The sequence below is a fragment of the Peromyscus maniculatus genome, chromosome X (genome assembly GCF_049852395.1).
Source record: "Peromyscus maniculatus bairdii isolate BWxNUB_F1_BW_parent chromosome X, HU_Pman_BW_mat_3.1, whole genome shotgun sequence".
NCBI classification, from domain to species: Eukaryota; Metazoa; Chordata; class Mammalia; order Rodentia; family Cricetidae; genus Peromyscus; species Peromyscus maniculatus.
The window spans coordinates 141,066,855-141,090,010 of NC_134875.1; the positions used below are offsets into that span (position 1 = coordinate 141,066,855).

At 40.0% G+C, this 23,156-nt stretch overlaps 1 protein-coding gene across 8 annotated transcripts in view; it reads left to right on the top strand.

The window, feature by feature from the left end:
* The window catches only part of Fam120c (family with sequence similarity 120 member C), a 131,513-nt gene that overhangs the window by 94,654 nt on the left and 13,703 nt on the right, over positions 1-23,156 (top strand). For 2 of the 8 annotated variants that reach the window (XR_013048041.1, XM_006993977.4), the window contains 3 exons: positions 14,494-14,608; positions 20,677-20,886; positions 22,570-22,771. Coding sequence is in view for 7 of the 8 variants with exons in the window: in XM_006993977.4 (XP_006994039.1) it covers positions 14,494-14,608; positions 20,677-20,886; positions 22,570-22,771 (527 nt within the window). In the remaining variant the exon portion in view is untranslated. Of the gene's footprint in view, positions 1-55; positions 236-5,653; positions 6,489-14,493; positions 14,609-20,676; positions 20,887-22,569; positions 22,772-23,156 lie in introns of those variants that run through there. The other 6 variants (XM_015987486.3, XM_076561949.1, XM_076561950.1 and 3 more) reach the window with 4 other exon arrangements.

Here is a 23,156-nt window from a genome sequence, read left to right on the forward strand (position 1 = left end):
GCAAGGTGTGTCAAGCAATCTATTAAGCAGTGCCCCTCCATGGCCTCTGCATCAGCTCCTCCCTCCAGGTTCCTGCCCTGTTTGAGTTCCTGTCCTGACTTCCTTCAATGATGAACAGTGACGTGGAAATGTAAGCCAAACAAACCCTGTCCTCCTCCCCAAGTTGCTTTGGTCATGGTGTTTGATCACAGCAATAATAACCCTAAGTAAGAAAGGTGGGGGGTGGAAACTGATGTTTTTTAGAACAAGACATGGAGAACTTTGTGCCTACAAGTATGTGGAAAGCAATGGGGATCTTAATAATAAGTAGTTAGGAGGCTGGTGGCTAAATGATATAAAAAAGTGACAGAAGATCCAGAAGTTTTATAACTAGAACCATGGAAAGAATCAGCCTTTTCTTGTCTTTCTGGAACCACAGACAACTTGAGAACAGGAAAATAGTGAGTCTTTGCTAGATCAGGAAAAGACACAGGGCAAACTTCAAGTCCTTCACTAAAGACCCACACACTCACTCAGACACAAGTCATACACTCAGATCCATCAGTGAATGAAACATGCTTCTGTGGCACAAAGGCCTGAAATACCACCTCTGGCCAAACAGAGCCTGAGGATAACTCCTAAGAATCTAAATTTAAAACTAAAATCAAATGTATCCTTTTAGTCTGTGTGACTCTTCAAGGCCAGGCCCTCTTAGATGTGATCTGAAAGAGACTGCAAGCAACTTGTCCCTTGCTGAATATGGGGCTGAAGTGTGTAACCTCCTTAAACCCTGATACAAATCTTACTCCTGAAATGTATTCAGTGGTAAAAGGTAAAAATCTAACTGGCTGGAAAGACTTAAGCACATTCTTTAACCAGTTAGTGACTTTTGTTTACCATGAGTGACAGATAGTCAAGTTATGGTAAAAACAAAGACTCAAATGCTGCATTCTGCATGTAAAATGGACTTCACTAACTAAACAAGAGAACAACTGACTAATAATGTTGACCATCCCTGACCCATCTACAGATCTCCTAAAGCCATGCTAAGAAACACAAGTATGTAGCAAACAGTAAATAATTCAGGCTTTTAAAGGAGACTAAACACTTAAAAGCAGTCTAAATATTTTCAGAGAACTAAATGAAGAGCTGGGGATATCGTTCTGCAGTGGTATACTTGCTTAGCAAACACAAAGGCCCAAGTTTAAACTCCACCATTGGACAAAAAACACACCTGAATAAAGCCATGCTTGCGAAGTTAAATGAAGGCATGATAACCTACCTCACTGTGCTGGTTAATCTCAATCATCAACTTGATAAAACTGAGAAACACCTAGGAGATTAGTAAATGTGAGGACATGACCAGAGACATTTAGTTCCTGAAGGCTCTGCCCTTCATGTGGTTAATACACTGACAGATTCAGAATGAGTATTCCATTGAGAGTTGGGAGAGCTGTGGCAGATGAGGCCTGGGTAAGGAAGTAAATCCTTGGGTGGGTAGGGATGCCTTCCCTTGGCCCCTTTGTGTTTCTGTTCTGCCCCTGACTCTCTGTCATCATGTGAGCTGCTTTACCATCCCCTTATCACCTAAACTATGAGCAAAATAAATATTTTTCTTCTTTTAAATGGGTTCTCTCAGATGTTTGCTTATAGCATGAAAGTGTGATAAGTGAAATAACATTTACTAGAGAAGATCCACAGTAGCTATGTGCTACCAACGAAAAGAAACAACAAATTTGAAAATAAATCAGTTAAGATTGTGTGAGCAGAGAGACCTTGAGAAATTAGCGTACACATAATGATCATACCAGAAGAGGAGAAAGAGAACAGAAGAGAGAAAGAAAATGGCTGAATGAGCTGAGCGACAGAGGCACACACCTATAATCCCAGCAATCGGGAGGCAGAGACAGGCAGATCTCTGAGTTCAAGGCCAGCCTGGTCTACAGAGTGAGTTCCAGGACAGCCAGGACTACATAGAGAAACCTTGTCACGAAAAAACGGAGGGAAAAATGCTGAATTTCCCAAATTTGATGAAAAACACAACTTTATATGTCCAAGAAGCTCAATGAACTTGAAATAGCATGAACACAGAGAACAACATCTGACACACAATTAAAATGAGAATGACAAGTGCTTGAGTACAAGAAGAAAAGAGTTCAGCCCATCATACAGTGGGACCACAAGCTAAGACTCATATCAGAAACAGTGGAGGCCAAGGACAACATTCAGTATGCTAAAATAAAACATTGTCAATTATAAACTGTTTGGAAATGAAGACAGAATAAAGATATTTGGCCGGGCGGTGGTGGCGCACGCCTTTAATCCCAGCACTCGGGAGGCAGAGCCAGGCGGATCTCTGTGAGTTCAAGGCCAGCCTGGTCTACAGAGCGAGTTCCAAGAAAGGTGCAAAGCTACACAGAGAAACCCTGTCTCGAAAAAACCAAAAAAAAAAAAAAAAAGATATTCAAGATAAAAGAAGACTCAGAGAATGCTGCTAGCAGATCTACCTTGGAAAAAATACAAAAGTGTTGTGGGTTGGAAGCAAGGCACATGAATATAACTGCTGCACTTGACAAGTTGAGGAAGGAGTTCGGGATCACCCTTAGCTTCATAGTAAGTTGGAAAGCAGACCTTTTCTCAAAAGTCCAAAACAAAATTAACAACAAACACTCATTCAACTCAACATGAAAAACAGGAAATACCCACATTTTCACATTTTCTTCCAATTTGCAAATAATATAATTGCATGTGTTCTTTTTTCTCGTTTTAAAAGCTATTGCACACAAGTATGTATCTAACCATGTTGTTGAGCATATCACATGTAGAAAGTATCAGCAAAAAGAAAGTGGGCAGTACAAAGGAATATTTGGAATAAGAAAACGACAGCAAAGGGTCCCCACAATGAGAAATGCAGGGAACCAAAAGCAATTAGGATAATACAACAGCTACATTCCTTTCTCTCCTTTTTTTTTCTAAGAAATGTAGGATTATGGAAGCGAGAGAGATGGCTAGCAGTTAAGAGCACTGATTACTCTTCCAGAGGACTCGGGTTTGCTTCGCAGCACCCACATAGTGGCTCACAACCATCTGTAACTCCAGTTCCAGGGGATCCGATGCTCTCTTCTGGTCTGTGGGCACCCATACACATTAAATAAATCAGTACATCAGTAAATAAATAAATGAACTGTAGAACATGGGATCATATGTTAATAATATTTGATGGTGTGGTGTTGGCTTTATATAGATGTAATAGTTCATATAGCAAAAATACTACAAACAAAAAGGAAGAAATAGAGCTATACAGGAATAAAATTTTTTGGAATGAAGTTAGTATATATCTGAAATAGGTACAGATAAGTTCAGGTGTATATAAACTCTAGAGAAACTAACACAAAATTTTTACCTAAAAATGATAGGAAAACATTATTTGAAGTTTACTTAAAAGTACATATGTATTATATGCACTGTATAAGTATATGTGAATACCCGAGCCGTAGACAATCTAACCAAAATCAACAGAGCCAGGCATGAGGAACCTCCCTTCAAGTTGTTGAGCAGGGGAGTTCAAGACACTCCCCAAATAACATAAGCTATTACTGTTGCTGTTGGCTGTCTCCCACAACTGGAAGGTAAGACCTTTTGCTGAAGATGCCTATGATGGCTGGTTTGGGTTGTCAGCTTGACTCCATTTGGAATGAACTAAAACCCAAATGGTTGGACACACCTGTGAGGGATTTTTTTTTCTTAAATCATTTAAAGTGGGAAGACCCACTTCTAATCTGGATCTTTTGGGGTGGGAAGACACACCTTTATTCTGGCCCACACTTTCTGCTGGCTGTTTATTTAAAGGACACAGGAGCCAGACAGTGGTGGCTCATGCCTTTAATCCCAGCATTCAGGAGACAGAGGCAGCCAGATCTCTGTGCGTTCAAGGCCAACCTGGTCTACGGAGTGAGTTCCAGGACAGCCAAGGCTACAGAGAGGAACCCTGTCTTGAAAAACAAAAATAAAAACAAACAAACAAAATGGACACAGGAAACTCTCTGCCTGTTTGCTATCGCCTTGCTAGCAAGTCCATTTCTTCACTGGCATTAGAGCCTACTTCTTTGAGATTCAGATGTATACTGAAGACCAGATGAAACATCCAGCCTCATGGGCTGAACAACTACTGGATTCTTGGACCTTCTGTTGTAGACAGCCATTGTTGGACTAGCTTGAGCACAGCCTGTAAGCCATTCTAATAAATCTTATATACATATATGTCTGCATATATATTCACTTTATAGGCTCTATTCCTCTAGAGTAGTGGTTCTCAACCTTTTTAATGCTGTAACTCTTAAAGAGTTACAGTTCCTCATGTTGTAGTGACCCCCCCAACCATAAAATTACTTTTGTTAGCACTTGAGAAGCAGAGGCAGGCAGATCTCTGTGAGTTTAAAACCAGCCTGGTCTACAGAGCAAGTTCCAGGACAGCCAAGGCTACCCAGAAACCCTGTCTTGAAAAACAAACAAAAAATTATTTTTGTTGCAACTCCATAACTGTAATTTTGCTACTGTTATAAATCATGATGTAAATATCTATGTTTTCTGATGGTCTTAGGTGACCCCTGTGAAAGGGTCATTCAACCCTTGGGGGGGTCACAACCCCCAGGTTGAGAACAACTGCTCTAGAGAACCCTGACTAATACAATGCCACCCATGATTTGGACTCAAGCCTTGGAGGAGTTGAGCTGGAAATACCCTGGAATCCTCCTCCCTGAGGACTAGCTCTCATAGTATCAGAAGGTGCTATGCAAGCTACCAAGGGGGAAAAAGCAATCAACAGCCCTCCACTAGTGTAAAGTCTATGAATCACAAAGAGGACTAACACAGCAAGATAGGCCCAAGGATGAAATAGTGGCACTTGTATCGTGTGGATAGCCAATGGCCACCTAATTGGACTTAAGGCCCACTAAATATAAGAAAATTAATGCCTGGTACTATAACTCTAGCCAACTACCTGTGGCTGGTGAGGACATTCTGAATACCTGTATAAAGTGAAAGAAGAGAAACTAACTCTTGGTGTCATTTACCCAAAGTGGGCCTGACTTGTTCTGAAGAGTTCTGACCTCTCTCGATCTGACCTCTTAAACAAAGGTTGTCCTCTCTATTATTGAACAGCACAGCAGGTATTTGTCTTAATTTTTTGTAGGAATCTCACAAGGGAGGAAATTGTTGTGCTGTCCCTGTTGACTCGGAACAACACAAAAAGCTCTAACAGATATTGTTGATCTATCCCCACATGTTGTTTTCAACATTTTTTTTTGGTGGGGTGGTGTTTCTCTCAATACCTTGTGATTCCCAGCAAATGATCTTAGTCATAGCCACCACATCTTACACAAACATACATTGTTCTGAGTTGGGAGCAGAATGAGTAACAAAAGAGAAATAGGGAACTTGGTACATTGAGGAGTCTAAAACATAATAAGAGTGATACACTGTTTTTCTTAAAGTTCAGTTAATTGTAATCAGGCTGAGTACACAGTATATAAGCAGAATGAATACATAGTTCTATTTGATCTCAAAGCGTATTATTAACTTGGTTAAAGATTGAGTGAAAATTTGGTTTGTAAAAGGCAAGCTACAACTAACATTTCTAGAAAACTCATTTTAATACTGATCTTTGTATCCACAGGTACATGTAGCTCTCACCCCTCATCAAAGAAGCTACTTTTTGCAGCAGTCAGAGACCATTACAGAAATCCACAAATGATCAAAAGGCCAAAACCACCGACCATGGGGTGCCCATTCCACTGCCATATCTACAGCCCAAGTACTACAGCTAAGGGCTCAGGGAGCATTACAGAAGAAGGGGCGGAAAGATTGTAAGAGCCAGAACAGGAGGCCTGCTATCAGATAGTATCTTCTATATGTAACAGGGAAGTTGCACCCATGGAATCTCAGCAGCACAGTCACCTAAACAAGACCTAGATGATGACAACACCAGTTAGCGTGCCAACGTTGATGGGAGAAATCTCACGAGCCCCCCACCCTAGATGAAGAGCTGCAGGCTATCAGTGGGTGCCGAGGGAGGGAAAATCAGGAGTAAACCCCCATAGGTTATCCAATTCCAAATGGTCATCCCTAAACACATATGTGTGTGACAATAATAATTAAAGAAGAGGTTAATAATTTAGAGGGAGTAGGAGGGGACACAGGAGAAGTTATGAGAGAGGGAGGGGTAGAAATGATGATATAATGTACTGTATAATATACTCAATTGCCATATCAATAATAACATTATATTTGAATTTAAATGAAAAATCCAACCAAAATGCAGAAATTTTCATATTAAGTAAGAAAACAAAATCCAACTATATGCTATTTAGGAGAGGCACACTTTGGATTATAAAGTGCAGTCGAGGACTGGAGAGATGACTCAGCAGTTTGGTTCACTGGCAGCATTTCTAGAGAAGCCGGGTTTGAGTTCCAGCACCCACATGACAGCTCAGAGTACATCTGGATTCGAAGTAGACATGGGGCTAGAGAGATGGCTCAGCAATTAAGAGCACTGGCTGCTCTTCCAGAGATCCTGAGTCTTATATCCACCTGTAACTTCAGCTCCAGGGGATTCAGCACCCTCTTCTGGCCTCTGAGGACAACTACACCCATGTGGCATACACTCACACATATACACACACATAAACAAAGATAATATAAAAAATGGGCAGTGGTGGTGCATGCCTTTAATCCCAGCACATGGGAGGCAGAGGCAGGAGGATCTCTGAGTTTGAGGCTAGCCTGGTCTACCGAGCAGGATAGCCAGGACTACACAGAGAAACCCTGTCTAGGAAAACAACAACAAAAAGAAAAAGGAAACTATAAATGGACAGTTTAATAATATTAATTGGACTGGGTTGTAGCTACCCCATAGTGTGCATGCTTAGCATGCCGTATGGCTCTGAGTTCAGTTCCCAGTTCACACATAAGATATTTAAATACAGATTGCAGTATCTCATTTTCAGAAATGGATCAAGAACAACTGCAGAAATTGAAACAAAAGTTCTGAACTATCCAATAAGCCATTCCTGCAGTCATCTATAGAATACTCCACCCAACACTACAGAGTATACATCCTTTTCATATGTACATGGGGCAGTCTACATAGTAAACAGTATGGTAGATCGCAGAGCAAGACATGATGAGTGTGAAAGGATTACAATTATTCAAAATATTATCTGTAACAACCACAAATTAGAAATAATTCATGAAATGAAGTTTGAAAAAAATCACAAGTGTGTGAAAATCGAACTGCACATCCTACATAATGAGTCAAAGAAGAAACCACAAAGGAAATTAGAAGACAAAGATGAGTAAGAACCAAATGGCGACGCAATAATTTATAAGGCATGCCTAAAACAGTGCTGATAAATATAGAGCTGTGTGTGCTTTTAATATAAAGGGAAACCTCAAACCAATTACTTAATCTTGTATATGACACTAGATAAAAGCCGAAACTGAAACTCTACACATTGCTGTTCCTGGCTGTGTGGGAAGCTGAGGAAGGAGGAGGAGAGCTCATGGTAGTTAAGAGCCATCCATCAGAAGCAGCAGAGCAAGGGTGGACATCAGCACTAATACAGTTACCTGGCATGTATGAAGTCCCGAATCTCCCCAGCACTGCACACTGGATAAACCCAAAGATAAACTCCGAAAGAAGGAATCTACCAAGTCTGCACTAGCTACAAATCAAATAAGGATATAAAAAGAATAATGTTAAATGCTACACAATAAAAAAAGTGTGAGGAGTAATATGCCAACAAATTAAGTGAGAGATAAAATTGACAAATTACTTAAAGTAACCCAAGAAGAAATGTAAAATCTGACCAAGTATATAACAAGGACTCAAATTACTAATTAAAATCTACCCATAAGGTAAATACCAGGCCCAGTAGTTTTATATTATAACCTCTAGTTTCATCAGTTTTCCTGAAAATGACATAATTTTGTTCTTTGAGGCTGACTCATAACTACACTGTATAAATAGCACATTTTATTTGCCCATCCATTGATCGGCACCTAAACTGATTCGAACTTGATCTGTGAAATTGTTGCGATGAATATGAGCATGCACATTCTATCCTCCCCTTGCTATGCAGAACTTTGGGATTGGATGCAAGCCTAACATCTGTACTTGCTGTTTCACTGAGCTGTTGGCTTCCTAGTCACAAAATTGTTCCTTGTGCCAACATCTCTGTTTTCCACGTGTAGTTGGGAACTTTGAGTTTTATGTTAAGACCTTTGATCCATTTTGATTCGAATTTTATGTAAAAGAAGAGTGAGCCAGTTTCAGGCTTCTGCATGGGGTTGCCTAGTTTCCTAAGTACCATTTGCTAAAATGACTCTGGCTTCCAGTGTATGTTCTTGTCACCTTGGCCAAGAACCAAATCTCTGAGGATTTGAGGTCTACATATACTCCTCTCTTTGCAGCCTTCTGTTATACATGCCTGTTTTGTGCCAACACCATGATTTTTGCCATCAACTATGGCTTTGTAGTATAATTTGAAATTGGGCATTATAACTTTAGAAGTACTTTTTTTGTATTTGGGGTCTTTTCTGCTTCCATATGATTTTGAGGATTATTTTCTAGTTCTGTTTTAAAAAAAAGTCTTGGTATTTGGATGGGGGATTGCATTGAATCTGTAGATAAATTTCATTAGTATGGCAACTTTAACAATATTAACTCATCCATGAACATGGAAGGACGTCTTTTGTCATCTTTCTTTGGGGTGTTATAATTATCATTGTAGAGTCCTTTCGTCCATCCCAGTGGTTCTCAACCTGTGGGTCATGACCTCTTTGGGGGTCACATATCAGATATCCTGCATATCAGATATTTACATTATGAGTCATAACAGTAGCAAAACTACAATTATGAAGTAGCGATGAAAATAATTTTATTGTTGACAGTCACCACAACATGAGAAACTATTAAAGGGTCACAGTGTTAGAAAAGTTGAGATTCACTGATCAGTTAGATTTAATGTTAGCTATAGTTTTGTTCTGTTTTTGAGGTTATTTTAAGTTAAAAAATTTTATGGTAGTTTTCTCAGCAAGTTAATTTTTCACCAATGTGTAGAAAATCTACTTTTTTTTAATGCTGATTTTTGGGTTCTGTCACTTTGCTTAAATTGTTGATCATATCTGATGGATTCTCTAGGATCTTTTAAGTATGAGATCATACCCCTGAGAACAGGGACAACTTGACTTTTCCTTCCCTACTTACAGTTCTCTTGTTTCTGTTTCTTGCTTCACTACTCTAAGACTGCCAGCAGTTCGTTGAAGAAAACTGATAGTAATCAGTACTACTACTTCACTCACTCAGAATGATTATAATTAAAAAGAGCATAACAAATATTTTTAAAATATTGAAAAACTGCAGGAGGTATAGATACTTTGGAGCCTACTTTGCCATTTTCTTAGTTTAAATTAGATGTTTTTTTAAAACAAATCAAACAAACAAAAAAAAAAGCATGGCTTTGCATACAGTAGGAAATGCTTTACCAGTGAGGTACATTTCCATCTGGTTTGCCATTTTCTTTTTCCATAAGATTTTTTTTTCAAAATTTTGTATTTGTGTGTGTGTGTGTGTGTGTGTGTGTCTGTGTGTGTGTGTGTGTGTGTCTGTGTGTCTGTGTGTCTGTGTGTCTGTGTGTCTGTGTGTCTGTGTGAGTATATGTCATGTGTGTCCAGATCCCTGTGAGGCCAGAAGAGGGCATCATATCCTGGAACTGGAGTTACAGGTGGTTGTGAGCTACCTGAGGTAGGTGCTAGGATCTGAACTTGGGTCCTTTGAAAGAGCTGCAAACATTCTTAAACACTGAGCCATCTCTCCAGCCCCCAAATTTATTATTTTCTCAAAAGATTAAATGTGTATATATCAGATGACTCATTCATTTCACTCCTAGCTGTCGCTCCAAGAGCACTGAAAAGATATGCCCACAGAAAGACTTGAATATTAATGGAAGTATTAATCATAATAGCCAAAAAGCTCAAAGAACCTAATTATCTATCAACTGGTAAGTGGATAAACGTACTGAGGTATGTCCATCAATGAAAATTATGTAGCAATTAAGTCAAACTACCGATAACAGACCACATCATGAGTCAACCTTAAAATCATTATGCTGAGGGCTGGTCAATTGTAGAGTGCATGCATGTGAGGACCTGGATTCAAACTCCAGCACTTCAAATAATTATTATGCTTAATGTTCCTGGAAAAAGCCAAAAAGACATAAGTAGATGGAAACTTTGTGGACTGTAAATATTAATCATGAAGATCTCATTCTTGCCGGGTGGTGGTGGTGCACGCCTTTAATCCCAGCACCTGGGAGGCAGAGGCAGATGGATCTCTGTGAGTTCGAGGCCAGCCTGATCTACATAGTGAGTTCCAGGACAGCCAGGGCTATTACACAGTGAAACCCTGTCTTGGAAAGCAAAATAAAAAGGATGTCATTCTCCCCAAGTGCTCTACCACTCCATCCCAACCAACCCTTTTACATTTTTCTGAATTAGAATGAATTGAAAATTTGGAGTCAGCACAGATTCATTAATGTTACTGAAAATTAAAGGTAGAAGTGGTGTGCCAGGTGGTGATGGCACACAGCTTTAATCCCAGCAATCAGTAGGCACAGGCAGGCAGATAGATCTTCAAGTTCGAGACCAGCCTCATCTACAGTTGAATTCTAGGACAGCCAGGGCTACTCAGAGATACCCTGGCTCAAAAAAATTAGAAGTGGCATAAAAGGAAGGACTATCAATTATTTAAGTTAGTATGGTATTGGCTTGGCAAACAAACACAAAATTAATAGGCTAGTAACAAGTCTTTGTATATATGTATGAGAATTTAATATCTAAAAAAGAGTTTTACCAAAAGAAAGAACTACGTACTGTGCTATGTACTAATGCTGAGTGCTCTACATTCATGTTAGCTTCCAAAGTATGTATTCTTTGTCACTATATTCGCTACAAATAAAGGTCCTATCAATGTGTCCACAATATCACAGGTATTCACTACATATGAATAAATTATAGTTGACTCTATAAACTGTAGTAGAATATATAATACTTGCATGTATTGTCTAAAATTATGTTATAGAAAAGATGCTGTCTTGTCACTGAAAATGAAAAAGTTCCTTGGGAAATAGAATCATGATATAGGTTTTATTATTTTTTATATTCGTGAATTTTTATTCTACTTTCTGTGTCTGGGTGTTTTGCCTGCATGTCTGTCTGTGCCCCACATGCATGCAGTGCCCACAAAGGCCAAAAGAGGGCGTTGAATCATTGGGAACTGGAAGCACAGATAGCCACCATGTGGGTGCTGGGAGCCAAGGCCAAGCCCTCCACAAGAGCAGTAAGTGCTGCCACTGAGCCAACTCTCTAACCTCCATGAGATGGTTTCGCCAGAGAAAATCTTCAGTGGCATCATATAGCACATCATATAGTGGCACATGATGAACCACCCTAAATGTTGGTAGATTTAACAAATGATAATTATTATTTTCTGCTACCCTGTTTCTGATCCTTGCACACCATTGACTTATTAGTCCCTACACTGTACCTCAACATTTATTCAACACTAGTTGAATAGCAGCACTGATTCAAGAATGGAGGTTAGCCTATGCTGATGGTAACTTATTAGTCCAGCAAATATTTATTGAGCACCTACTGTGCTGTGTTTTATACTAAGGTAAGATAGAGATTTCAGATTAACACTGGAATATAAATCATACCAAGCAAAAAGCTCTGGTCCCTAATAAAGTAAGTTAGTTCTTCCTCTGTAGAGCCCTCTCTGGTTCTCCAAGTCCATTTAGTCAGCACTCAGAACAGTCTGCACCATCATGCCCTTTCTGTGAGCTCACTTCTCATACTTGACTCCTTCGGATCATTTTTCTCTTACAACATTCAAGATGTAAGTAATTCGAAGAATTCTACTTTGGAAGCTTTGTTTTAGTTAAGGTTTTCATTGTGGATATATTTGCTTTTGGTTTGTCATTTGTTTTATCATGACCTAATTGATACATTATTCTTCCAATAAATATTTACAAATACCCACTCTATGCCATGTACTTTATAATTACAATAAGTGAAGAATTCTAAACAAATATCATCAAGAAAATAAAAGGCCCTAGACCTCTGGTAACTCACAGAGACATTTGAATAAATTCTTTGTGGAAAATCAGTAAAGCATTTAAACTTCATTCTGTTAATCACACAGTCTGTAAATTTTAAATGTCTTTTATGTGTACCTTTCATGTCCTAGCTGGATGGTGACATTTGAAACTCCCAGTATGAATGCATTTGTTGTTCATTATCTTCCCTTTTTTTCCTTTACAGTGGTCAACAAACTAGGATAAAAGGCTTAAAAACAAAAGCTTCAGGAAAGCTAAACCAAGAAACTATGAAAATAGCCTTCAAGGCAAAAAATATTAGTAAAAAGAACACTTTATGGAAGATACAAGCTCTGAATTATGTGCTAAATCATATAGTATCAGAAAATATAAAATATGAATAAATTTCCCAAGTGAACAATGTATGAGTGGGAAAGAGAGTACAGAATGCTCTAGGCAAAAGGAAGTTTTGTGGGGTGCAGAGTTCCCGCCTCCACATCCTGAGTTGCCAAAGAAGTCACGGGATTTGTTGTCATCCCTGCTACTCCAGAATCAGTGTAAAATTCAAAGGAATAAGACTTTGAGCTTGAATCAAAAATAGTGGTGGTAAGGTTGTTTATACTGTTTGGTTGGTTGGTTTGGTTTTGGTTTTTGCCCATGGGAGGACAGTAGCTCAGAGAGGTTTCTAGATGCCATGCCAGATTGTGGCTAAAGTAATTGGGCCAGTGTCCCCAGGAATACACCCCATCTGTTGTCCAGGCACCCTTTGCTTTAAATGCCAAGTTTCCAAAGTCTTGTACAACTTTAGAAGTTATGCTTGTTCATTGTTTTGTGGGCCTTCAAGGAGCTAAATGCATATTTTAGGCTGATATATTTGCAGGGTTTTTTCTATCTGTCTCTACATTCTCAGTATCTATAAAACACTGTATCTTTAAGACACATTCAGTCCGTGGATAATCAATTCAAATACTCATGAATAGGTACCTAATTAGTAGATTCCTTTTCCTTTTTTTAATTTTTTTTTTACATTTTATGTACATTGGTATTTTGCCATAGGTGTTGGGTCCTCTGGAACTGGAATTACAGACAGCTGAGAATTGTCATGTGGGTTCTGGGAATTGAACCCGGGTCCTCTGAAAGGGCGGTCAGTACTCTTAACTGCTGAGCCATCTCTCCAGCCCTCCTTATTTTTGTTTGTTTGGTTGGTTTTATCAAGACTAGGTTTCTCCATGAAGCCCTGGCTGTCCTGGAACTAGCTCTGTAGACCAGGCTGACCTTGAACACACAGAGATCCACCTGCCACTGCCTCCCAAGTGCTGGGATTAAAGATGTGCCACCAATGCCTCGCCCTACATTTCCTAGCTTTTAAAATGGTACCATGACATCAAGTCATCTTCACAAGCCAGAGTTCTTAAACCTGTGGCCAAGGATTAGAAGTGACAAAGCATTCACCTAACATACATGTAGTCCTGGATTCCATCCCTAGCACTGTGGGCGGAAATTCCTATGAGCAAACCTTGTGGGTTTATACACTGGTAGCTCTTATCTTTATTCCCAGAGAACTTCATTCCCACTGACAATGCCTTTGGCCACAGATGCAGTCACCTCTCATCTGATATGCATGTCATTATCACACTCCTGCTAACAATCCTTAAATGTCTTCCTACAATTTGGGGACAAAGATGCACATTCCATAATCTTATTTGGAGACTATGATGTGACCTACTTTATGATTTCACCCATTGTCATTCAGCAATAACAAGCCAGGTGCATCTTGCCAAATCATGCCTCCATAATATTCCAGACTACCCTAGAGCATCCTATTCTTACCTTATGTCTCAATAACTATCAGATTCCCTTGAAACTCTGCTCCTGCTGAGTTTTTCAGGGTGACTTCCTTGACCGTTTGAACTCTCCTGTGTTCTCAAAGAACCCTGCGTAGTTTTTTTTCTTGATTCATAACACACTGCACTGTTCAATGTTGTTCATGCCTGTCTCCTCTACCACTCAGGAATCACTATAAACTAGCTCAGAGTGTGGTCCCTGATAAGGTTGTGGAGTTTTTGTGTGTGCATGTTTGTGTGTTTGTTTTACAGTTTGGGAAATTGATTCCAGTGCCTTGTGCATACTAAGCTAGCTCTTTACTATGGAGCTACATCTCCAGCCCTTCTTGTTGTTGTTGTTGTTGATAGTGTCTTGCTATGAAGCCTGGGCTAGCCTGGAACTCTATCTTTCTGCCTTTTTCTCCTAAGTAATAGGATTAGAGGCGTGTGCCAAAATGCGTGGCACCACTTTAGGTTCTTAGGAAGTGCATGTGACATGAATGGCAATTGTGATCAAATACTGATGTTTTTGTTTCTAGATACATGGTTCAGTGGCCTGGTGGTCGAATCCTGCATCGCCATGAACTTGACACCTTCCTTGCACAGGCTGTGTCTACCCAGCTTTATGAACCAGATCAGCTTCAAGAACTCAAGGTGATTTAATTTAGTCCACCGTCATTTAAAATTGTTCTGCCTTTTAGGCTTTTCTTTTTCTTTTTCTTTTTCTTTTTTTGAGACAGGGTCTCAGGCTGGCTTAAACTCTGTGTCAGTACAGATGATCGTATGACCTTGAACTCCTGATCCTTATGCTTCTACTTCCCCAGTGCTGAGATTTATAGGTATGTGCCGTTTCTACGTAAACTCGTACCTCAACTCTAAGTCTTTTCCTTTTGGAGCGAGGGAAAAAAATAATTCTATAGGTAAGTGTTTTATTTACCTTAGCCAAATAGATACTTCTATTAATAAAACCAAGAGATGCTGCTATATTACCCCCCCCCCGATGATGAATGAGAAGACACAGAAAAAGATACTTTGTAGGGCTTGTAAATCATGGTGAGGTTTCCGTCACTAATAAGGCATGTTGCAGGGACTTACCTTAGTATCCCTACTTGTCACTGAGTAAATGTCTATCTCCTTCTACTTAATTTGTGTTTATTTATTCAGTGTATGAGTATAGGCCTGTGTACTACAGTATACATGTAGAGGCCAGATGACAACTCTCAGTTCTCTCGGGCCACCCAGGAAGATCTGGGGATCCAATTCAAGTTCCTCTACCTGCTGAGCCATCTCATTACTGGCCCCTCTCCCAAAACACACTCAAGAAAGCTTAGTGGATCCTGGAAGAAGCACAAAAGCATAAAGAAGAGAGTAAAGACACCAAGAACTAAAGCAATAGAAGATAGTGGTGTAGTAGGTGGACTGAAGACAGGTTGCCTTGTGCTTCCGTCTTGGCATTACCCCCTAGCTGTGTGATACTGTCTAGGTTACTTAACTTTCTCACAGTCTCTTTTTTTTACTGTGGAACTGTAAAGATAATGCGTAAAATACTGCATGTAAAACAGAGCAGTCTCTTGTATATTTTAAATATACCATACTCGGGGGCTGGAGAGATGCCTCAGATTTTAGGAGCACTGGCTGCTGTCTTCCAGAGGTCCTGAGTTCAATTCCCCACAACCACATGGTGGTTTACAACATCCCTAGTGGGATCTGCTGCCCTCTTCTGGCATAAAGGTGTACATGCAGACAGAATATAAAATAAATCTTTAAAAAATAAATGAATGAATGCATGAGTAAATAAATAAATATACCATACTCCATAAATACCAGCTATTAATGCAATATACCCCTCTCCTGGTTTCAGTAGCTGTGTTCCTTTGAGGCCTGTGACAAAGTCAGCTTAAGGAAGCATTTATTCTAGTTCAGTTTGAGAGTGCAGGGTAGCAGGAGCCCGAAGAGTTGGTCACATTGTATCCGAAGAGTTGGTCACATTGTATCCGCATGAGAGCTGATTTGATGTTCATCATGCTTTCTCCTTTGTAATCACTCCAGTACCCCAGCCCTAGGTTAAAGTCGATCAAATCCATCATGGCTCATGAAATTACAGCAGATATGGTAGCCTGCACCTATTATAGTTCTAGCTTCTTGTAAAGATGAGTAGGGCGGGTAGTATCCTAGTTTGCAAAGTGTACACGGTGTGATAAATGATCCATGCCAACTTGGGGCAGGAAAGGATTTATTTCAGCTTATACTTTATAGTACATCACTGAGGGAAGCCAGAGCAGGAACTCAAGGCAGGAACCTGGAGGCAGGAATTGTTGAAGCAGAGGCCATGGAGGAGTGCTGCTAACTGGCTTGCTCCTCATGGCTTGCTCATACATCAATCATTAATCAAGAAAATGACTCCCTCGGCCGGGCGGTGGTGGCGCACGCCTTTAATCCCAGCACTCGGGAGGCAGAGGCAGGCAGATCTCTGTGAGTTCGAGGCCAGCCTGGGCTACCAAGTGAGTTCCAGGAAAGGCGCAAAGCTACACAGAGAAACCCTGTCTCGAAAAACCAAAAAAAAAAAAAAGAAAGAAAGAAAGAAAGAAAATGACTCCCTCACAGACCAATCTGATGAAGGCAATTTCTTTCTTTTTTTTTGAATTTATAAGCTTTTATTCAGATTAATCAATAAATTGACAAAACAAAGCTTATTAATTATAGAAAAGAGTGCCATCACTGTGTAGCCTACAAATATTTAAGAGAATCTAATGAGATATTATGAATTTCTAAACAACTGTATGTAACCACCTACAAGAAGGAAGAAATAGAAAATTTGTCAGAAATTGTGGCAGAGAGGAAAGTAACCTCACTTCAACAAACACATGGTTTTTAAGAGAATGGGGAATTTTGTACTTAACATCACTGAAGATAAGGATAGTCTGGATAAATGGAGAATTGATGGTAAGATGTTAAAATGAGGGGGCTGGAAAGATGGCTCAGTGGTTAAGAACATTGGCTGCTCTTCCAGAGGACCAAGGTTCAATTCCTAGCACCCACATGGCAACTTACAGCTGTCTGTAACTCCATTCTGGAGGAACTGACACCCTCACAGAGGCATATATGCAGGTAAAACACCAATCAGTGCTCATAAAAATATGTTATTCTTTTAAAAAGATGTAAAATGAAAGGCCTGGGACCATTTGAAACAAAACAAGGAATACACATAGTGGAACATCCTCTAATCCCTGCTGCAGGAGGATGCGGCAGGAGGGTCATTCATTTGAGGCCAGCCTAGGCTATGTAGTGACACCTTGGCTCAAAAACCAAGCACAAACTACAGATTTGAAGCAGGGTGGCACATGCTTCAAAGCTGAGGCAGGAAGGTCAAGAGTCTAGGACCAGCCCGGAGTATGTGGAGGTTTCAAAGAAAACAATAAAATAGACTTGAAGTCGGGCTGCAGCTCAGTGGTAGAGTACCTGGATAATATGCAGAGGCTTCGGGTTTGATCACAAACATCAGAGAAAAGAGAAAAAGACTTGCAAAGTCGTAATTTAGATTAGGTCAGCTAAGGAAAGATGCAACAACCTAAGACAAGGAATGATTCTTTTAGTAGCAAATATATTCCTGGGTCCCAGAGCAGCTCTTCGTGCCAAATCACACCCAGAAGGGGACTTGAAAATGCACCAACTTTTCTGTTAAGCCATCTGATATGCCAGCCTTAAGTAGCCACTACAATCAGTTTTAACTTATTTATGTGTATTAATGTTTTGCCTGTGTGAGTATTTGTGCACTGTGTGCATGTCTAGTGCCCACAGACATCAGAAGAGATCATTGGGTCCCTTGGAACCAGAGTTACAGATGATTGTGAGCCTCCCTGTGGGTGCTGGGAATTGAACCTGGGTCCTCTGTAAAATATCAAGTGCTCTTAACTGCAGAGATATCTATCCAGCTCCATATCATGATCAATTTTTGATGTTATCTTTCTTTGATTCTGGGGAGGGGGAGTGTGCTAATGATCAAATATTGTGGTGTTTTGTATGCTTGTCCTATGCATTTAGAATATTGTCTATAAATTATGTCAACTGTTTTTCCATACAAAAAATATTTTTCAAAGTTACACCCGTTGGCTGGGTATAATGGCACAATCCTATAATATCAGTGTTCAGAGGCTAGAGGATCACCCATGAGTTCAAGGTCAGCTTGCTCTCTACATAGAGTGTGGTGGTGGAGCATGCCTTTAATCCCAGCACTTGGAAGGCAGAGGCAGGAAGATCTCTGAGTTTGAGGCTAGCCTGGTCTACTGAGCAGGACAGCCAGGACTATTACACAGAGAAACCCTGTCTCAAAAAAAAAGGAAAAAGAAAAGAAAAAGAAAAAGAAACGATGGGTCGGGGTCTGGAGAGATGGCTCTAAGCACTTATTTCTCTTGCAGAGTCTGATGCAGGATTGGTTCCTAATATCCACAACATACAACCATCTATAACTTCAGTTCTAGGGAATCCACGGCCCTCTTCTGACCTCCAAGGGCACTTTAAACAAGTGCTACACTTGTGTACATACAGGCAAAAGACTCATACACATAAAATAAAAAATAAATCTCTAAAGCTCCAAATGATTTCTCTTAACTTTATTTCTTGTCATTATTCGCCAACAATACAATATGAAATCTGTTCATAATAAAGTATAGAGCCAATTTAACATATAGAAGGATTGTGTAGGCTATATACAAACATACCATTTTCCATAAGCGACTCGGGCATCCATTGATTTAGTTATCTTCAAGGGGTCCTGAAACCAGTACCCCAAGAATACTGAGAGACAACTGTATTGTACTTTCTTTTTAACTTATCATAGTCCATATTTACTTTATGTTAAAAATTTAGTAATTTTTTATCATATCGATGTATCGTTTAATTATTATGATGTTAGCCGTATAGATTATTTCTAGTTTTCCTTAATATATATAATGTGATAATTGCATGCTTATGCATACATCTTTATTGACATGTACATTTCCTTAGAATATAGTCTATAATCCTGTATAACAGTTTTAGTGTACCTGTATTTTGACTGCAACCTGTCTCATGAGACTAGGTATTGAATTTTCCAATTTTGGCATCATGTTAGCACTCAAAAATGCTTCAGACTTTGGAACATTTTGTTTCTGAAATGGAACTTGCTGTGTTACCTAGGCTCAACTCCAGCTTCTAGGTTCAGATGATCCTATCCCCTCAGCCTTTTGAGTACCCAGGACTGTATCTGAGCTCTATCATGCTGGGCAGAAGGGGTTCTTTTTTGTTTGTTTGTTTGGTTGGCTGGTTGGTTTGAGAGAAGATATATTGTCTTGGCCCAGACTGGCCTTGAACTTGCAGTAGCCCTCCTGCCTCAGTCTCCCAAGTCCATATACCATCACCTGGCTAGAACTGATTGAGTTGACAAATGTGAATATTTTCAGACTTCTTGATCTATGTTACTTAGTTGCAAATTATCCTCAGCATTTATATGATTTCCCATTTATTTCACTGCACTGTCATCAGTATTGAATATTATTTTGGTTTTCATTTTTTGACATTTTCAAATTTGATGGACAGAATAATGAGCAGCCTCTAAATTGTAGGTTCTCAACTTGTGGGTCATGACTTCTTTGGTGTCACATGTCAGATGTCCTGCATATCAGATATTTACAATTCATAATAGTAACAAAGTTACAGTTATGGAGTATCAATGAAATAATGTTATGGTTGGGAGTCATCACCACATGAGGAACTGTATTAAAGGGTCACAGCATTAGGAAGATTGAGAACCACTGATCTAAATCATTTCAAGGAAAGGTGGACATAAGAGCTACTTATGTGCCAGGCAGTGGTGGTGTATGCTTTTAATCCCAGCACTCAGGAGGCAGAGCCAGGTGGATCTCTGTGAGTTTGAGGCCAGCCTGGTCTACAGAGCGAGATCCAGGAAAGGCGCAAAGCTACACAGAGAAACCCTGTCTTGAACCCCCCCCCCAAAAAAAGCTACTTGTGTACTGAAATAACTACTGAAAGGCAATTTATATGGTAGCTCAAGTACTTAGGAAACCGAGGCAGGAGGATTACTGTGACTGTGAGATCAGTCCGAGTTTCAGAGTAAGATCATTTTTTAAAAACTATTTTACATGTATTTTTATTTATTTGAGGGTATAGTGCAGAGGGATACATGTGTGCCATGAAAGGAGTGTGGAGGTCAGAGGACAATTTGAGTGAGTTGGTTCTCTTCCTTCTACCATGTGGGTCCTGGGGATCAAACTCAGTCTTGGCAGCAAATGCCTTTAACCACTGAACCATCTTGCCAGCCCAACATGGTCTCATTTAGCTGGAAGAGTCAACATGACATTATAATAAATAAACAACAACAACAATAATAATGTTACCAATGACAATGTAGGTTAAGTATCCCTTATCTGAAATGCACAGAAATGACCATACATATTTCAAATTTGAGATTTTTTCCAGATTTTTAATATTTGCATACACACAATGAGATATCCTAGGATAGGACCCAAATCTTAACTATGATGTGCATTTATGATTCATATATACCTTATAAATATAGCCTGAAGATAATTTTATACAATATTTTTAGGGCATCTGCATTTTAACTGCAACCAATCATATGAGGCCACAGATTTTAGATTGTTTTAGACTTAAAGTTTTTCATTTCTTTTTTCTTATTTCTTAATTTTTTTCTCTGATGGTTTCAGATTGAGAAACTGGATGCTCGAGGGATCCAGCTTGCTGCCCTGTTCATGAGTGGGGTCGACACAGCTCTGTTTGCCAATGATGCGTGTGGCCAGCCAGTCCCTTGGGAGCACTGCTGCCCCTGGATTTACTTTGATGGCAAGCTGTTCCAGAGCAAGCTCATTAAAGCAGGCCGAGAGCGAGTGTCCCTGGTTGAACTCTGTGATGGCCAGGTACAGTCCATACCCCTGACCTGTCACAGGGACCAGTCAGTAGGCATGCCGGGGGGTCGGGGGGGGGGGAGGAGCTCAGACATTTAGGCAGTAGAGAGCAGAAGTGAGCCAATGTGTCTGAGCCAAGCTAAATTGAATCAACATGGTCTCCAAAGCTTATAATCTAATACATGTCTGTTACAAAAGTATGTGTCCGAAAGTTGTTTTTATCCCCAAGCTTAAAGTTTGTATGACTTATTTCTTACTGAGAGTATTTCTTCTCCACAGAATTTCCACATGAACTATTGGAATTTCATTTTCCCTTATTTACAAACACTGCAAGTCCCTTTTCTAGGTGAATTTTGGGGGGAAGGAGGTTAGGAATGGAAGAGAGCAGAAAGTAGATAATAGGGGTAGATTTTCCAATATAGCCTTGGGAAAGGGAGAAGAAAGCAAGGGAAAGGGAGCCTTACTCAGTATTTTATCTGTCGAGTGGGGAGTAAGCTGAGGGACTAGAGCAGGGCCAGCCAACTACTCCTAGCCTGTCCCCTGTCCTTTATCAATAGCATTTTCCTGGAACATGGCCTCATTCATTCCTTTACATACCTGTGACTTCTTTCATGCTAGAATGGCAAAGAAGAGTAGTTGTGGAAGACACAGTGTGGCCCATGAAGCCTAAAGTATTTACTTTCCTACCTTGTTCAGAAGTTTACCAACCTCTGGGACTAGGTATATGCACACACCTGTAGTTGAGTTTTTGTTTTGTTGTTTTGTTTTTTGGTTTGCTCTTTGGGGGCCTGACACCCAGCTCCCAAATAAATACATGGAAACTTATTCTTACTTATGAATGTCTGGCCTTAGCTTGGATTGTTTCTAGCCAGCTTTTCTACCTTAAATTATCCCGTTTCTCTTTAACTATGTTTTGCCTCTGGGCTTTTTACCTTTCTTTATTCTATATCTCTTTCTTTCTGTCTTACTCGGTGGCTGGCTGGGTGGCTGGGTGGCTGGCCCCTGGCATCCTCCTCTCCTCCTTTTCTTGCTCCTCTTTTTTTCAAACCAAGATTTCTCCTCCTCTTTATTCTGTCTGCCTGGCAGCCCTGCCTATCCCTCTCCTGCCTGGCTGTTGGCCGTTCAACTCTTTATTAGACCAATCAGGTGTTTTAGACAGGCAAAGTAACACAAAGTAACACAGCTTTACAGAGTTAAACAAATGCAGCACATCATTGTATCATTAAAATATTCCACAGCATAAATGAATATAACACATCTTAAACTAATATTTCACAGCCCATACACTCATCAGAGCTAAGGGCCTCCAGTACTGAGTATGGGAGAGGTCTGTTTTTTCTTTCCTCTGTTACCTGATTTTGTTACCTCCCCCTTAAAAGAATAACCTAGTCAGTTGTTGGCCATGCAGTCAACCATTTCCTGATTCCTTATTGCTCTATTTGTTGTCATCCCCATAGATAATGTTCCTCACAAGTTGCTGGGCAGAACTAATCTTCTGGTATTGTAGGTATCTTGTGAAGAGTGGGTGCTTTGATGCTAAATGGGTTTCCTGAGGCAGGAGTCTAGAAGCCTTTCACTCTGGGCTCAATTCCCATAATGGGAATAGAATTATGAGAATGTGCCTAGAGTGTTCAATACTATATGTGAAACATGGGGCAAGTTCAGAACAATACCAGTTCTCTTCCTCATTTGAAGGCTGACCTGGCAAGCAAAGTGGAGAAGATGAGGCAGAGTATCCTTGAAGGCGTCAACATGAATCATCCACCACCTTCTGCTCTACTTCCGTCACCTACGTTTGTGCCTCCCATGGTGCCCTCTCTCTATCCTGTTTCTCTTTATTCCAGAGCCATGGGCTCATTTCCACCTCCCCCTCAAGCAAGGAGTCGGGGATTTGCAGGTCAGTACTTAAGAATGAGGTGTCATCTAATTTATTTCATTATAGACCATCCAGTTCACTGCCAGTTACTGACTCAGCTGTCTAATGTATCCCTTGCTTTGTTTGAATTCCATGCTGTGGTATAATAGTTTCAAATGTAACTATCAGTGTATCCTGGGGAAGAAAGTCCATTGAAATCCAAGACCATTCTCAAAAGAGGTGGTCAGTTCTCAGTGATTAATTCTCATCATCCAAACTCATGTGGTCTGGACTGATGCAAAACCAAGAGTCACTTGTCATTTCTTTATTTTGATAGTTGTAATTTATATGAACTGGATCTTTGTGGTTGCTGTTAGTTCATCCGTTCCTTATGAGCAGTTGCAGGAAGGTGTTTGTGGAAAGCATT